General features: G+C 38.9%; 3 protein-coding genes across 13 annotated transcripts in view; 1 reads left to right on the forward strand and 2 right to left on the reverse strand.

The window, feature by feature from the left end:
* The window catches only part of LOC144631168 (uncharacterized), a 36,945-nt gene extending 32,777 nt beyond the window's left edge, over nucleotides 1–4,168 (forward strand). For 8 of the 11 annotated variants that reach the window (XM_078489560.1, XM_078489565.1, XM_078489563.1 and 5 more), the window contains 4 exons: nucleotides 7–294; nucleotides 614–1,822; nucleotides 2,862–3,009; nucleotides 3,908–4,168. In XM_078489560.1, coding sequence (XP_078345686.1) covers nucleotides 7–294; nucleotides 614–1,822; nucleotides 2,862–3,009; nucleotides 3,908–4,160 — 1,898 coding nt within the window. In that variant the 3' untranslated portion in view covers nucleotides 4,161–4,168. The remainder of the gene's footprint in view (nucleotides 1–6; nucleotides 295–613; nucleotides 1,823–2,861; nucleotides 3,010–3,907) is intronic. The other 3 variants (XM_078489569.1, XM_078489570.1, XM_078489571.1) reach the window with 3 other exon arrangements.
* The window catches only part of LOC144631197 (endoplasmic reticulum resident protein 44-like), a 106,202-nt gene that overhangs the window by 50,394 nt on the left and 37,961 nt on the right, over nucleotides 1–17,847 (reverse strand). The gene's annotated exons all lie outside the window — the stretch shown is intronic.
* Nucleotides 10,991–13,258, reverse strand: LOC144629887 (galanin receptor type 1-like). Its single transcript, XM_078488130.1, has one exon. It carries the CDS (start codon nucleotides 12,844–12,846, stop codon nucleotides 11,626–11,628), a length of 1,221 nt encoding a protein of 406 aa, XP_078344256.1. The 5' UTR covers nucleotides 12,847–13,258; the 3' UTR covers nucleotides 10,991–11,625.

Raw genomic sequence — 17,847 nt, forward strand, 5'->3', positions numbered from 1 at the left:
ATACAGGAGACAACGGACCAGGAATACGCACAAGTCAAGCTTTAACGTACTCAAGGCTCAAAACGAATGCTCCAATCATGGTAACAACGCAAGGCAGCCCCACTGTGGGGGAGGCACTCCAAACTGAAAACCGCAACACTCAAAGTACGAGAAAAGGAGTGGAAACTCACAATCTGCAAACCTTGCAATCCACAAGCGACACATCGACGATGTCGACTATATTAAGCACGATGGCTCTGCAGTCAAGCTACGTACAAGCCAACACAGAGCCAAGAATGACGAGCGAAATGATCAGTACGTTTGATAAAAGTAAAATGATTAACACACAAGCAGCATCATTGTATAGCGATTTTACACCTACAGCGCCTTCGATCGTCTCTACCGCACCTATAACTTTATTGCAAAGTTCTTGTTAAGTCTAAAAACGCGATGTTTTCGCGAACAAGCGAGCCAGCGCGTGTTTTGTCAATATTGCCCTCTCATGAAAAATTCACCAATTCGGTTTCCAGATTGACGTCCAATTTGCATGTAACGAGTAACGTGTTTAGCACAGATGATTTATCGCCAGGAAAAGATCGCAGTAAATCAACATTTTTATCGCATTATTCTACAGGTACTACGGCGCAGGTGCAAAGCGTTGCCAGCGTTTTGCCTTCAACGGTGCGGGAAACTCCTCAAGTTTCGCCATCTTCCTCAAGTGCTGCGGTCCCTCAAGACTCATCTCGTTCTTCAAGTACTGCTGTTCCTAGAGACTTATCTCCTTCCTCAAGTACTACTGTTCCTAGAGAGTCGTCAACTTTAACAAGTAGTAACGCGCCAAAACATTCATCATCGTCCATAATCACTCCCGTGCATCGATATTCATCCTCTTATACCAGTACTGCCGTTCTTCGAGTTTCAACATCTCTCACAAGTACCGCGTTTGACTCGTACACTGAATCTGCTTCAACAACACAACGCGTTCACACCAGTAGAACCACTACCGTAAGCTCTTTTATTGCAGTTACACGGTTTACTTCAGTACAACCATCGTTCTCATCTTCGGTTACTGTACCAGAGAAAGCTCCATTAACTTGCAAAGTAAAAAACGTGACATGCGTTTGTTTTAACTGCGAGCAAGCGCGTAAGAATGGACAAACATGTTGTGTGGATATTGTCAGCAAAAATATTCAGCAAGGAGTGAAACTGAACATGAGAAACATTACAGTGGAGGGTTTTTATGACAAAATATCGATCGTATCCCGGGTTATTGCGGAAGTAATCTTGGATTCATGCACAGTGAACTCGACTCTTTGTTTTAGCAACGAAAAGTTATCTGAAACACAGGGTGTACGCAAGAGGCGTTCGCCGCAAACAGATTTGTTAAAAAACGATTCTTCATTGTCAAATATTGTAAGAACAAAACGTGACTCAGATTCACGTGATCCAATCTCACAAACGCTTAGTTCATCCGTTGTCAAGGAAGCACTTCGCCCTGTTATAAACCCCTCTAAGGCTAATATCTCCCGCGTTGATGTGATAATTTACAGTATTTCCTCCATGGCGGGTCATCCACAAAACATTCAAACGGCTTTTTACGTTACTGTGACGTCATTTAAAAACGGAACTAATCAGACACAAGTGGTCGATGGCAAAGGTTTGCTACAAATTCTCAGGGATAAAAAACAAGCTCTTGGGAATAGATTAAATATAACAATTGACTCCTTCTCAGCTTGGCAGTCTAATGATTCTGATACTACAAGCTCGACGTTTCTCACAACACTGGTGCCCAATCCCTCTCCCGGAAGCCAGAATCTGCAGACTTCTTTGTCCACCCCTCAAGGTAGGAATTTGTAACGAAGTGGAAGACGGTTGTGATAGTAAAAATTTTATTGGCAATGAGCTGATTTTTTCTGTCGTCAACATCGTTAACTCAGTCGATGCTTTGTTAAAGGAACAGTGTCATGATCTGCGCATGTGCGATTTCTTCAGGCAATCTTTTCCCTTAAGCTTCGTGTTTTGGTGAGCGGTGGCTAAATTGAGCATGCGCCAGACATAGCATGCACAAGTTAGGAAAAATACTTACGCTATATGAATCGTGCAGCGAAGTGTTTGACTTGGATATTCAACTGGGATATGTTATTCTTAAATGATTTCCTCTCCTGGCATATTTCTACTTTTTCTTTCCTTTTTATCGAAGTTTTTCTCGTTCGCCTTGGCTACCTTCTTCAGGTCTGTTGCCCGAGAACTCGCGCATGTGCAGTTCATCACTACTCCTATAATTATCTAACCAGTACTTGTAGCTAACACTCTCCTAAAGCTTACTGACGAAAAGCTTAGACTAAGACAATTCTTCGTTCGTGCTACAACTAGTCTTTAAACTAAACTGCGTTTTGTTTTGCACACGATCCGGCGCGTGGTATTTGTACTCCACTGAATGAAGTTAGGAGGAAAATTAAACAATTTGGTTTGTTTTATTTTTCTTAGCCCAGAAGCCACCAGCTCAGAATTTTAAATAGCGGAAAATTGCCATTTCAATATTGTGGTAAGGGGCGGTTGCCTAATGGTTAGTGCGCCGGACACCGGATCAAGCGGTCCGCGTTCGAGCCCTAGCCCGGGCATTACGTTGTGTTTTTAGGCAAGACAATTTATCTCCATAGTACATCTCTTCACCCAGGTGAATTTACTGCTGGGGGTTAACCCTGCGATGGACTAGCATCCCATCCAAGGGGAAGTAGAAATACTGCTAGCCGCTTAATACTACAGAACCGGGATACGCTCCGGCCTGATCGACCACATGGGACGACAGCAGGCTTTACCTTTTGCCATTTCCATTTAGCACGAAATGCAAATATAATTTTTGTCTTAATGTTTTATTTCAGTACCCACAACCGCGGTGCTTGGTAAATTGGGAGATGAAGACAACAAAGGTTTTTCTCAGTCGACGCTCATCCTCATCATCTGCGCAGCAATCGGGGGCCTGGTACTGCTTGTCGTTTTGTTGGTTTTCATACTTACGCGATTTTACAGGTATGAGTGAAAAACAGTAAGCCTTCTAAGCTTAACGTGCACTGTAGGAATTATATCGATATCAGTATATTGATTGCAAAAATCATGATATGGTTGTCGTAAGACCGTGATCAATGACGTACAAAGGTTATCGGTAAAACTGATATTGCAGTTAAGAAACGCAGGATTTCTTTGCCGCTTTCATTTGTACTATATTATAAGCTCATCATTCTTTTAACGGCTCTTCAGGAATGTCTTGTATTTGCTCTACCACATGGTAACTTACTTGTAGCTTTGATATATCCAACGCGTGCGTTCTGTTCACGACGAGATATCCAAAGAGTCCTTTTTTTCTAGTAATCATTTCACCCTAGCTGTAAGCTTAGCCTCAAAGTTTAAGCTTTGGTAAAGTTTTGGTGTAAGGTTGCATGGAGCATTGTTGTTTAGCCTAGCAGTTACTGCACTGAGCATTAAAGCTGATTTCCAGTCCGTACTGCGCAGACTCGGGATTTGTTTTTGTTTTTTTTTGAATTCGTTGAAACGTTACACTTCGGTGACAGCATACATGAAGTTTTTAGTCCGCCATTACAGTTCGTTTCGTTCAAGAATTGCCGATACCTGAAACGTCGGTTTGAAATAGCGTCAAGGTTCCTCTACTCGTTTTATTTGTTCTGCAAGGATATCTGGCGTTAATTATGAAGAAAAAGGTAAGTTTGTCGCGGAATTTTTAGTTTTGCTAGTAAACATTCCTTCGTGTGGGCTCACATAAACATTGCAGCCGAGATTGCGCAGTACAGACTGGAATTCATCTTTAACTAGTGCTTTTTTGCACGAGTCTTTACCTATTTTATTTGTCTCTTGGAGCACGTGGCCTTGCTCTCGTGAACATTTTAGCATTCCCTTTTTGTTTTTTTTTCAGGCAAAGAAAGGGCGAGTTCGTACCAGACAAAAACTATCCTAATTCACACAGCAAACAGAACGGCGAAGCTGGCGTCGAGGATGTCGAAAATATTGCGTCATTCATTGACCCATCAGCCCCTCGGATCACTGATGTCCCACACAAGCCTTCTAGAGCCCAGTCTTCTGCTGCTGGAGGCGGAGGCGCTAATGGTAAAAAGGCCAGGAAGCCAATGGGCGTAAAGGTTACATATAAACCACCGAAATGGGATTAGAGAACAAGGTACAGGACAACAGACAATGTTATGGGAGGGGGAGGGAGGGGGGAGGAGAGCAGAGGGAATGTGAGGGGAAGGGAGGGAAGGGAAAGAAAGGGAGGGGGGGGGGGGGGGGGGAAGGGGGGGGGAGGGGAGGTGTTTGTTCAAGTTAACATTTGGGGGTTTCAATAACTTTCGACTTCAGTAGCTTTCAAGGTCGGAATTAGCCCAATTCAGAACCGACGATTGATCTGTAATGTTTCCTAGCTTCGGCAAAAACTTAGTTCTCATTTTAAAAACGCTATTCTTAAAGCAAGCGGCGCTTTTAAGTTTTAAAAAACAGGAACAGAAGAAATGTGCGAAAACTACACTTAACGCTGAAAGAATATAAAGTTACTCTATGTAAGAGTAAACATAAAGTAATTAGAAGCTAAATAAGGCTAAAGTTTTCTTCGATTACAGATAAGGAGGTAAGAAAACAGTTTTAAAAAATTTTAGGTTATGCCATATGGTTTTTTTAAATTGTAGAACTTCAGGTAAAAATAATGTGGGAACTGCGGTTCTTTCTTACCGTTTCTCCCTTCATTTTTCTCTTTTCAGAAAATAATTTGCTACAGGGAATGCAAAACGACTCAGGATCACGTGGGAAAAGAATCAATGATATTTTGTTACAAGTGGGAATTGGATATTTCCAGATATACTGCTACAGACTAATAAACGGTCGACAAGTACGTCCAACAGTTCATAAGCATCTCGAAGATGGCTCTAAAGGAATGTTGCCGGCCATAAGACGTTATATTTACCCACAACCCTTTTGTAAGGTGTTTTGAGATAAAATTAATTCAATGCTGGGCATTTTGAATTTTATTCATACAAAGGAATGATTTCATTTTCCAAAAAGGAACGTCATATAAAATGATTTAACATTTTTTTAAGTAAAAAAACATAAAGCCGCGTTTGAGCAAGCATAGAATTTTAATTAAAATAAACCATGAAAATAAGTTTCTATTGAAACTTTCCGAGATTGATAAAATTAACAATGTTTGGTAGAAAATGAGTACAAATAAGACAAATGAATTCACTGACTATCCAAAGATCGACAGTTACCGTTTAATGGTATTAATTCTCGTTTTTATCCAAAACAACCCTTCCTGAAACATTTTAACAAATTTGAAAGTGGAATAGTACAGTTGAACCTCTTTAATACGGACACGAAAGACGAGACACTTGCCTCGTCTAAATTTTTACCCAAAATTTAAAATAGGTTTGTTGGGAAAATAATCCCCAGTTAAACAAGATTGGTTTTTCTCAAGAAATACCTCATAAAAAGACGAAAAACATAGCTCAGATTTCAAAATATTTTGAAGGGCATGCCCCCAGAACCAACTAGCAAGATCTTACCTCGTCTGTGGCAAAGGTCTCGTTACGGTCCTGGCAGAGGTAGAGTTTGTATGAATTTTGAAATCGTTCGGGCGGGGGGGGGGGGGGGGGGTACTTGGGTAAAATTTTGTTGGGTATGTGCCGCTGGCCTCTCAGAATCCCTACCCCATTATAGTCATATTCTATGGCCAATTATAGACCCCATGCATCTTAGTCACTTTTGGGTAAATTTAATTTTTACGACCCCAACTTAGTCACTTTCTGGGAGCTGTTTGTCAAATATTGAACAACAGCAATAAATACGGTAACATTTTTTTCGGCGAATATTTCCGTTCATAAATCACAACTTGCCAGAATTTTTCGTACTCTCAAAATCCCGGAAAAGTGTGACCTCATTCTAGTCACCCTATAAAAAATGCTTGAAATGGCGACCCCATTATAGTCAGTCCAGTCGTGAAAATGCGACCCCATCCAGCGGCACATCCCCATTAGCCCATTTATAGGAAGTATCCCCCCCGGGGGGCGTTCGGACCAGGTGAAATGTCTGTTATTGGGAGGTGTCCGTATTAAAGGGGTGTCACAAAAGAGAAGTTCGACTGTAGTTTTTTTTGTGGTGTGCAAAATACCATAAAATTGATTATGACAGACGCACTTGATAAAGGTAGAATACCGTTGAGTGACTGCAAGTCACGTGTTAACACTGATTAATTATGTGGAGAACGATATGAAGTGTATGAGAGGAGAAGAAGACAAGAAGACCCTGAGAATAAACGATTCGACAAGTTTTGTGAACTCGACTTCGATTTCTGGATCATGACTTGCGGGCGCGAGAAGGTTCACGTTTGGGTCTCACACGCGAGCAACGAAGCCGCGAGAATGCTCGCTGTCTCGCTCGTTCTCGTAGCTCTGCTCACGGTGTGACCAAGACTAGTACTCGAACACAGTCGCCCAGAAACACGGAAATAGCGACTGGGTACGAGTCTGTATGTGACTCATGCATGAGCCTGTTCGCAGGCTAGATGATAACTTGACATTTCCAGCCTTGTTAGCTGCTTTCACCGTACTGTGCTCATGAAATACTTGTTTCTTAACTCCTCAAAAAAACTTCGTATCTTTTTGTCATAATTTAGCCTTCATCATGCTATGTTACATAGCCGCCAGAAAGCAAACAAAAAGAGTAGTTAAGAATTGTACACCTCTAAAGATGAAGATCGTAAAAAGTGAATGTAGCTACCCGAGAGAGCTTCCTTTCACTGTGATAGTTGATATGTAGGTCGGTCAATTTTGTATGTGAAATTAGCTTTTATTTCACTTTGAAAAAATTTTAACTGAACCAATGTTAACAAGCCTTTTTGCTAATTCTTTTTGGAATTTAGTAACTTTGGTAAAGGACAATAAGAAAAAAGACATTTTATATATGTCTCTGACCAGATTCCAGTCTTCCTGTTTAAAGTGAGCTTGTAAATTTATATCTTTGTTATTTGCTTTGAAAAGCTTTTTTGTTTTAGGCTCGACTAAGTTAAAACTAAAAATCAGGTTTGAGGGCAGCTATTGCTCGGCTACGTGAGAATTAAAAAATGCCCCCCCCTCTTTATATTTTAATTTTAAAAAAAAAAAAAAGAAAAATATAAAAGAAAAAAAAAAAAATAATTGAGAGCAGCAATAAAGCAGTGTTTTTGCTTGGAGACTTAAAAATACGCGAAATCGATTGTAATACAAGGATTGATTTTATTTTCCTGTTCCAGCTTCCAACTAAAATAAACGCGCCTTGTAAATCGTATTAACGGTTAAAAATAAAAAAGATAAAAATTATTTTTTATTTCTTGTTGTTATACACTAACCATGAATACTTGCATAATTTAATTTGAATTTATAATTTTAAAACTTTGAAGCTCACTAGGTGAATACTAAATTAGAAGCCTTGATTTTACTTAACAGGGTTGGAATAACTCTTTCACGTGTAGTTTCATTTTAGGGACTTTTCAGTCAGTTAACCTAAGAATTAAAACAGAGTTGCACTCTGCTGTAAAATTAGCCTGTTAGTTTTACTTTTGCAGAAGTTGGGAGAACAACTTCCACTCTCAACCTCGAGTCTTCGTTCCTTACTGCGCACGCTCAACGCTCTTTTCCTGACCGCTGGGGTGAGGGTGCTTCCGGTTTCCAACTCCTCTTTGAACAGAAACACGAATATTTGGCGATTCTCATTATCCAATCAAAAGCTTCCACGAGTTCTCGGAAGCTGTCACGTGACTCGCATCAGGTTTTCGCCATAAGCAAACGTCGTATTGCTTAGCAACCACTGTCATGGAAACCGCAGGCTCGGTCACTTGTCAGGGTTCCGACTCTGAGTCAACGAGGATGTTGTTCTACTAACTTTGATATTTATTGATTAATATTTGGCTTTTCATGCAAATATGTTTTTAGTAAGATAAATAAAGATGTTATTTTCATTAATTTTCTTTTAATATGTAAACAATTAACTGCCTACAGTGAGTGATTGCCTGAAGACTTTATATCATAGCTTGTAGTAATTGAGGTGATCAAGAAAAGTTTTCATTAAAATTGTGAAATCTTTTTATAAATTAATGTCTTTAATCGTTTTCTTTAGTCCTCCCAGCAAAAACCACTGTGAAATCCGCTACTTCGAACGTTGGAGCGTTTACGATTAAACACCAACGCGGTTTAGACCTCGGCGCGGGGCTTCCACGTATAAAGTTTTTTTGGAGTAGCGCCCCACCCCCCCCCCCCCACCCCGGGCTCACGACAACTGCATTGCAAGCTGTTGGCTTCATAAGCAGAAATAGAAAAGTGACTCAGCTAGCGAGAACGTTCAGCACTGAAATGCGGAGTTTTGTTCGGACTAGCAGTTGTTAACGTATCAGATTCATTTATAAACGATGCTACTCGAGGACAATTATTCGGAATTAACTTCACCCAAACTCTATTCTATTTTAACTGAAATATACTTCATGGTACAACGAAGATTAAGTGCCCCTTGCTTTCAAACAGACCCTTTCCACTTATTCTAACTTTCGAGTTTTAAAGCTTTTAAACTACTCCATATTTCGCCTAGCCAAACCATCTTTCTTCAGGTGCAGGATGCCAACGTACAATATTAAACGTTTACGTGTGAATGAAACCTGTGTTAGATTATTGGTTGGTGTTGGGGTAGTGTGTAACCATTCAAATGAAAGCTATTGAGCAGTACTTTCATGTGGTACTGTTTATTATGCTGAACAAGGTGGTTCTAACTTTTTAAGTCTTTGCTGTGTCTGTGGATGACACCTCAGTACCTTCATGTGGTACTGTTAATTATGTGGTACTGAAGGTGGTTCTTACTCTGTAGTCTGTGGATAAAATAAAGTGTGTGGCCAATCGTATAAAAATAATGGTCAGTTCTTTCTTGCTTTCATGTGGTACACGGTTTATCATGCTGTAGAAGGTAGTCTAAATTTAAGTCTGTGGACGATGCGGTATTGTTTATATTTCTACTGTTTCCAAGTACAAGTTAATTATTAATGCATGATTTGGAATGCTTAAAACACCGGCGTCAACTCGAGTAAAGTGCAGCGACATACTTATTTCCATTCAGAATTACCCATTTATCATTTTTGTGGCGTGTTAACAATGTTATTATTTTTGTTATTATGATATAATTATCAAGAAGGCAGCTGTTTTTTGTATCTTCTTTTAATTAGATGGCAATTTACTTTTAGCTCCAACCTCAAAAGAAGATTAAAATTAGACCAATCTTGAAATAATGGGCCATTTTTTTCGTTTTCAGTTCTGTTTTGTCTCACCGAATCAAGTCGGAACTTTTGTAGAATTTCCGCCAAACGCTATTGGACGACCTTCTTTCAATGACTTATTACCTTGTTAATTTTTTTCCACACAGTTAATATCGTTCTGTGAATAAAAACGTTAAGTTTCTTGAAGACAACACGGATTAATTCTAATCCTTAACCATTAAGTCGATAAACTTCATCAAATCGCCGCCCATAAATTCAAATAAAAACCATTGACAGTTTTGTGTCATTTTACATGAAAGAATGAAAAATTAATGCTGCCTGGTAGAAAACGGCGATTCAAGCAACGAATAACACGAGTCAAGCATATAAACCGCTGATCATATGTCAACGTTTTTGTATTTTTTCGTCCAACGTTTCTGTTGAAAAAAATGAAACATGCCGCATAACTTAACTAACTTTTTCAAATTGATAACTTCATGAAGACGCACCGTTTAAAAACTTGGACTTCTTACTTCTTTTGAAGTGCTCTTTAAAGCCATCTATTATTGTTGTGTTTAAGCCCTCACTTTCACGAGTCAAGTCAAGCTACGCGTGGCGCTTTTGGGCAAATCGTAGCAATGTCTTGTACATTGTAGAAAGCAAGCCTACTTCTCGTGAAACTAAAAAATAAAAAATAGAAAATCATTCCCAAAACAGGATGCTACAGGTAAAAATTGCTGGTGCACCTTGCAACAGGGCGACGCTAAATGCACGAAATATTTTGTGCCTGCGTGTAAGAAGGCCTGTGTTCATTTAAAGATGTGCAGTTGTGTTCGAGACTCCCCTATGTGTGCACGTTACCACTCGAGAATAAAAATTTCAATCTAGAAACTAGGGATATATATAGTGTGTAAAATGTTCTAAATGTCGTTCGCTAACCAAGAAAAATACATATTTCTAAGAAAAAGTTTTTTGAATTATAAAATATAGGATCTGTATATATTGCTTCTCCGTCTAAAGACGCTTCCGTGGTTTAAAAATAGAATAAAATGTTAACTCAAAATATTGACTTCATGCAGACTACATAAAATTAAAAAAAATACTTAAAAGTTTTAATGATGTACAGATGGTCAAATGTATATGAAAATGATCAAACGTGGGCATTTTCGATAAGAAAGTGGTCTAAAGGCGGTCAGAAATCATCATGCAATGCGAATAGTTTATTTTTTTAAATTTTAACTATCGCAATAAAAAGAAAATAGGTCAAATCGCCAAACGCCAGACTGCCCTGGGCTTTGCATCATATTGTTTGCATTGTAGCATTATTTTCCCGGCTTTCATTAATTTATTATTTTAAAAAAATTCTGTCTGATGTAGCCGAATCTGTATTGCTTTTATTTAACCCCGAAAAGCGAACATGCTCGCATTTTTTCCCCGAAATTTAATCTTTACCCACGCAAAGCGCTACGTAGCCGAGGCTAACCGCTTTACCCTTAATTAAAAGTTCAATTCAATGAACTTGGCTTTAAGTCCGATTTACTATTCAATACTTAGTGCTTTTTGTTTATTAAAAACAGCCCTTCCTGAGAAACAATATCACTTTCGCTTATATAATCCCTGGGGTTAGAGACAGTTGTCTGAAATTTCACGCTGAACATGTCCAAACTTTACTGATTTATCTACACCTCGTAAATTAAAAAGAAAAGTTTTACGTTTAATTTTTAATGTTTTGCATGTTGATGACGATTCAGGTTCAAATAACTCCAGACATGTAAATGTTATCTCGGTTATTTATTGCAAAGCAAATTAAAATTTCTTATTTGAACTGCAAGCATAGAATTCTTATAGTTTTTTATAATTAATCAACCACTTCATCGGCTCTATAAATAAATAAGTTTTTGCGTCATTTGAAAACCAAAAAACGCCTTGTCGTGTAGAAAATGAAAAAACTAATCAAAATTTATCGCCTTTCGGCTAAATCGACCGACTCATTACAGTGATTTGAGAAATTTTCACATCATTTTCGCCAACAAAGCATTTACAAAGCTAAAATTTTGATATATTAGATCTATACTATTAAAATCGTTTATATACCTAACGGATGCTTCCGTGAAAATTTCTTAAAACTTATTAACGGGCTTAATTAATGGGCACGGAAACCTTCAGTTATCAAGAACCACTTTTAGACTTACATCATTAATTATTCCTCTCTTCGCAGATTTTTCTTGGCTTAGTGTAAGGTTTAAGAGTTTAAAGGTTTTATTAAAATAATAACTAGATATGTTAAAAGTTTAGTTGTGCTATATTAAGCTGGCGAGAAATTTCAAACTTTGAAATTTCCGATTAGAAACTAACCGGTCGCTCTCGCTTTTGTTTCATACTGTGGTTATTGCAAAAGCACTCCCATTAGCCTCAGGTTCTGGCGTGGTTCTCCCTGTATCCAGGTTAGGCGAAGGAGTAAGAAGATTATTATCCCTAACTAGAGGTGATTCGGCAGTCGTTGTAGTTCGGAAGATCCTCGGAAGGCTCGCGCGACTCTCAAAGGATTGAGTTCGTTGAAACGAAGTACGAAGACGACGGCTCAGCTGCCTCGCGAAGACTCTATCATGAGAAACGCTTTTTTCTCTAACGGAGATTCTCTCTAAAATGTTTCTGACAGGCCTAACGTCTTCGTCGGTGACACGGCAGCATTTTGTGATGTAAGCCTTGAAAGCGACACGAAATTCCTCGATACAAATGCTGTAGACGATTGGATTCGTACAGCTATTAGCGTATATAAGAATTTCACCCCACACGAACACTTCGCTTCCAGCCTCGGGGAAATGTTCATTAAAGTCGCTTAGGAGCCAAAGAACATGATTTGGAAGCATGCAAACTGCGAAAATGAAAACCACAATAACCATCATACGAACGACTTTCGTGACATCTCGATCTTGCACTCGGTGCGCGCGAGTCAGATTTTTGCGGTTCCTACGAAGCTGAATCGCAATCTTGATATAAGCCAGAGAAATGACCGACAAAGGAATAACGTATTGAAAAACGAATATAAACGATGTGTAGAGTCGACTGTGGAGTTCAGACCATGTCTCCACGCAACGGGAATTTCGCTTTGTTAAAACTGTGATGTAAGGTAGAACGAACAAAAACGAGAGTACCCAAATGAAGGCGATAGTTATTTTAGCCCGTTTTCGTCCCGCTTGCATTCGCATTGGGCGAGAAATGGCAGCGTATCGGTTATAAGCGATCGCAGTAAGTGTTCCCACAGACGCGAAGGTGCACATTGTCATGATAGGATAAATAATATGGCAAAGAAACCTCCCGAAAGGCCAAACATAACCGTTTTCTTGAACAGCGACATCAAATGGAATGCACACAATGGTCACGGCAAGGTCGGCGATGGCTAAATTCATGATGTAGAAGTTTGTTGACGTGCGTAGCTTCTGCTGTCGGCAAACAACCAAACAGACTAGCATATTTCCAGTTATTCCAGTAATAAAAATCGTAGCATATAATGTTAATTTTACAGCTCTTATCGCCGCTTCAGTGTTTCTTGAATTTCCTAAGCCCGTGAAATTGACTTCTGTGCTGTTTTCCATGACTTTGGAACGCGGTAAAGAAAGCGGTGGCCTTGAAATCCACCCTAGCAGAAATAAGATCGAACGGACTCTTTGAGACTGTGAAGTAGTTTGTGATGTAAACAACCAAAGTAGCGTCGGAAAAAACCGTAAAATGATAATAGATTATTCCCTAGAAAAGGATGTCGTCTATTAATTGTTTCCCCGGCCGGCGTAGATAGTTAAGAACGGCGTTCAGATTTTAGTTCCTGAAAACCAGAGAAAAAAATCATTTTAAACAATACAGTTATCAATCGCGAATTGTCAAACAAGAGAGAAAATAACTTCACTCGGTTGAAAAACAGCATTTAAAGCATTCAAGGGTATTTATATACCTATGAGGCCATGATACAAATATATTTTCCTCCAAGCGTCAGTATTTCTTTAATAAGTAAAACTGTCAATCTCACGAAAAAAAGTTGCAATATTTTGATTTAGGAGTCAGCCAGTGTAAAGATACCTACCAGTAATATTGGAGGAACAAAAATGCAAATATGGGCTGTATTAGAATAGAAAGAACGCCCAGTTGTGAAAAGTGTAAAAAGAATTGTTTCACTAAGAGCAGCTTGTATAATGGACTTGTGATTTAAGAGCCTGATAAACTTGCTCTGTTGACCATATGTCGATTTTATGCCAAGATAGGAAAAGCAGACTGATTAAACGTGTTTTAGGTCAAAAAGCAAGCATTGCATTAAAAGGGGGTAGATTTTGTTGTGTTAAAAATAACCGTGAAATTCTAGAGGAATCGAAATTCTTCGCGCATTTTGTTTTTTGTATTTTTAAGTACCGTTGGACTCCCTCGCATTATATATTTCCTGTGAATAATGGATCAATACCTACTTTACATCAAGCCCCCGTTGTGAATCCACAAAACGCCACCACACACTGACAAACTCGGCGTTTTAAAAGGTTTCGAGCTTTGTGGTTTTGTGTTTGTCGTTATGTCTCCTTTAAACACATATACACTGAAGGGAATGTTTTAAAACATAATATTCTATTGAGAAATAGTCTATACTAGTCATTACCGATGCAAAGTTCTTTGCAGACTTTATAAAACATTTTATTTAGAATAATTATTTAATGTCATCGAGAAAAATCTCGCGAAGTCGTATTCACAAGAAATTCCCTTGGGAATCAAAAAGTAGCAAATACACAATAATGACATTACTAGCTGGATACGGTATAAATCCGCTGAGTTTAAGCTATAAAAAATGGCTTCAAACGAACCGCAAAAAACTCATTAATTAACACGGGATGAGAAAGTTACCTGTCGGTCTATGTTTTAAACAATACCGAATATGAATGGAGTCGCGATGCACGCTATCTGCTACTAACATACAACACACTTCCCCAGAAAACGAAAGTTTCAATTCTTAAATCTGAATCTGGATCTAAAATGGTATAGAAACTAATTTTAAAATTTAAGTTTGCTTGAGACCCTTTATTTTGGGAATGAAAAATATAGTGGGCCAGTCTTTCAATTATATTTAATATTTCTTGCCTTCCGTATTTACAGTGTTACATTTATAGACTACGAGTCCGGCGATGGTTATTTTTAGCGTCGCCGAGTTGATTGAAGCTCACAGAAAAACGAAGGGAAGTAGTCTAGCTTATTGTTCTAGTATTAGACACTTCGAATAAAAGACTATGCAGCCAAAAAACCTACAACTGAGGTTTTGGAGGCCGAAAAAAACTTGAGGATTTATTTCCCCTTCACGCTAAAGTAGGCGAACGATGACAAAAAAAAAAACAAAACAAAAACAAAACAGATTCGAGGATCTTCGAGAACACGATGGGTGTTTACTAAAACATATAACTGAGTGTTTTTTGTTTAGAAACGACGTTAATTTATTTACTTCTTGGAAATCGATCGTGGAAGGAAATCTCTAGAGTATATCCGTCAAGTTATACATTTGGTTCACAAAAAATGTACACAGACCCCGGAAAGGGTGGGGGTGGGGGGGGGTCCTCCCTATAGCGAAGAAACATTTTAGTTACACAGCAAATTAATACGGATGGAAAAAATTAAAGAAGATTAAAAGAGATCGCGATATGGTTTTTAGTGTAGTGTTTACACTACACTCATGCATTGACTTGAGATGGGAAAGCAAACGCTACGCTAGGTGTTAGATAATGCGCAGTCAAATGGAACAAGCACGTAGACACGAATATGCAAATTAGACGGGAACGGGCTTGTTATTATGACCTATTATCCATGAATGTTCTCAAGCAATGGGTTAAAAAGTTCTCCCGCCTGCCAAGCGTCGAATAACTTTTTTTAGGTATCACTTCCTTGGCGATCTTCAAGAGGAAATGTGAACCAGAAAACACTCGAATTTTTGCCGGTGAAGTTTTCGCGGGATGTTATATTTTTAGTTTAGAGTTTAAACTACACTCATGCGGTAGATTGTTTGTTGGGTGAAAATTCCTACGGAGATAACGCTAGCACTGAAGTGGAACAAGCATTCCATTCATTTCAAAAGATCGGCTTTCAGGCTACGTTTACACGGACACGGTTATCAATCGACACGGTTTCATGACCTCGAAACCGCATCGAAAACGACACGGTTTCGAAGTGTTTACACGGAGCCTATTTCACGATTTCCGACTGTTTTCGAATGTGATTGTATAAGCAAGCGCTGCTCTCTATGCTTGTTTCACCATGTTTACCCTTCGCAAGCCAGCCAGTTCGTGCCAAAATACATGGCCGTTTTCAAATCGATGCGGTTTCGCCGTTTTTGACCGTTTACACGACAACGAAACCGTATCGTTTTGAAAACGCTCCACTTTTGACAGCGTTTTCAAAACGACCCGGTTACAGTAGTGGTCTCGATCGGTGCTGTGTAAACGAAAGGCGTAACCGCATCGCTTTCGATGCGGTTACAAATGAAACCGTGTCCGTGTAAACGTAGCCTCAAATAGCCTGCATTGCAGCCGGACGTGTCACCAAATCTACTTTCAGAAGATCGAATGTAATTATATGTAAGATTTAAATCCTCCGGCGCGTTTCCAGGTATGAATTACAAGAATTTCTTGTCTTTTGCCTTAAAAGAAAAAGCAAAAACAAAACATGTCAAAAAGCGAGTTGGCAAGTAAAGTTTCTTTGATTTGTCAAACATGAAAGCGAATGTTTCCAAAGTTATATTTAAAGCAACATGACCTTTTCCCTACATCAACAATCCGTCACGCAAATTGAACATTTCCTAAGTATTTCCATCTATGAATGAAACTTTTGTTTGAGAGCGGAATATTTCCTCAGAAGAAAGCTTTCAGACCGTCAGACATTATAAGAAGAGTGCCGTGTGAAATCTTCGCAGTGCAAAAAACAATACCTCTGATACTTTCACTGCTGATACCATCTTTTGAAAAAAGGAAACATTTACCGCATTTTTCTGTTTTTTTTTTTTTTTTTTTTTTTTTTAAGTGGAAACTGTTGCTTCACTGTGAACTAATGAACGGTTATATAGGTTTGAAGGTTAATCTTAGTTGCTACATATATTTCGGAGTCAAACACTACACTCTCCGATTGGAGCACTCGTTTGAAAAACTGTTAGGCTGAACAGTCATATAACAAACGCCCGGGAAACATTTTTGTTTGTAATTAAGCTATGGTTTTGTCATTTAGATCCATATAAGAACTAGTCATTTCTTTGCTAACAATAGTGTCATAGGGAGTATTTGGCAAAACTTAGTAAGATAGACTAAACTCTGCCGTGAACGAACAAATTACAAACCTAAGTTCCGAAAACGTTTGTCTTGGGTTGTAAAACACACCGATAGAGTCATTGATGATGCATTATTAGTGCCTGACTGACACTGCACTGTACTCTTCCCTGCCATAGAATATTGTGGCAGTATTTGTTTATATTAGACAGGTCTTCGTTAATTGAAAATGAGGGAATTAATAGAATTATGCAGTGGAAGGTCAAAGAGAACAGGGTGAACTACTGGGAACCCATGAAGGAGCTAACACGACCACCTGTTTAAAATTGTTCCTTCCATTCCCATACTTTTGTTAGTTCATACATCATGCATCACTTTTGTTTTACCCTCGGATTTGTAGAGTAGGTTATACAGCTAATATCTCCGAGCATTTCACAGTAAGCACAGACTAGTACCGTCAACGGGCAAAGACCAGACCACAACACCGGGAACTCCATGCCCTACTCTTAACAATAAGAGTGTGTGGAGATACAGGAGACGGGGCCTACTGTTTATCGTCCTTATCGGAGAAGACTAGATTATCTAAAAAATCTTAATCAATCTTTTTGCTTAGCATGCTAACTCTCCTGGGGATTTCAGTTATCATTCTGTACTCCGTGTGTTTACACTTTTAGACTTTGGACCACGACGGATAGATTGAGCCGGAACATCTGCCGCCTCATTACCTAATCTAATCTAACCTAACCTACGACCAGGCGTTCTTTTTTCCAAGTGATAAGAAGGGGTGGGGCATGATCTCAGGTTAACACTAACCGGGCCGAAATCCTAATCCAAACTTTAAGATACGTTAAGCGCACACTGGGAGTTAGAGTAAACCTTAGGGTTAAGGCTAGGGATCGCCTTCGGCGTTCTTCATTCGGTATTTGGCAAAATATCTCTGCCGTTCTGCATCTAGTAGTAGTGGTAGGGCAGACGAAAAGGGTTCTTTCAAAAACATCTCGCCTGCGTTTTTTTTTTGCATCCCAGACAGAAAAGTTCAGTGAGTTCAATGTAAAGTTGTAAACATATTTTTTAATTGTTATTTTCTCCCCTTGATTTACTGCATAATTTTTAAACTGTTTTTAATTGAATGTATATTTACATTTCAAAGCGATTTAATTAAAATAAGTTGTGTGAGAGTGAAACTTCCATTTTCCCAATAAAACAGCTAGTGCGAAAAAAAACTACAACCAAGACACTTATATAACAGTCGGCCGCGGCGACAGTAGAAGCGAGACTCTTCTTATTTTAATTCTGGGCAAATATTCCCCAAAACCCAAC

The sequence above is a fragment of the Oculina patagonica genome, chromosome 11 (assembly GCF_052425735.1).
Source record: "Oculina patagonica isolate OP01 chromosome 11, crgOcupat, whole genome shotgun sequence".
In the NCBI taxonomy this organism is placed as follows: Eukaryota; Metazoa; Cnidaria; class Anthozoa; order Scleractinia; family Oculinidae; genus Oculina; species Oculina patagonica.

Excerpts from the sequence above, each read along its gene's own strand:
- LOC144629887 (XM_078488130.1), bottom strand. The coding sequence starts at position 12,846 with ATGGAAAACAGCACAGAAGTCAATTTCACGGGCTTAGGAAATTCAAGA.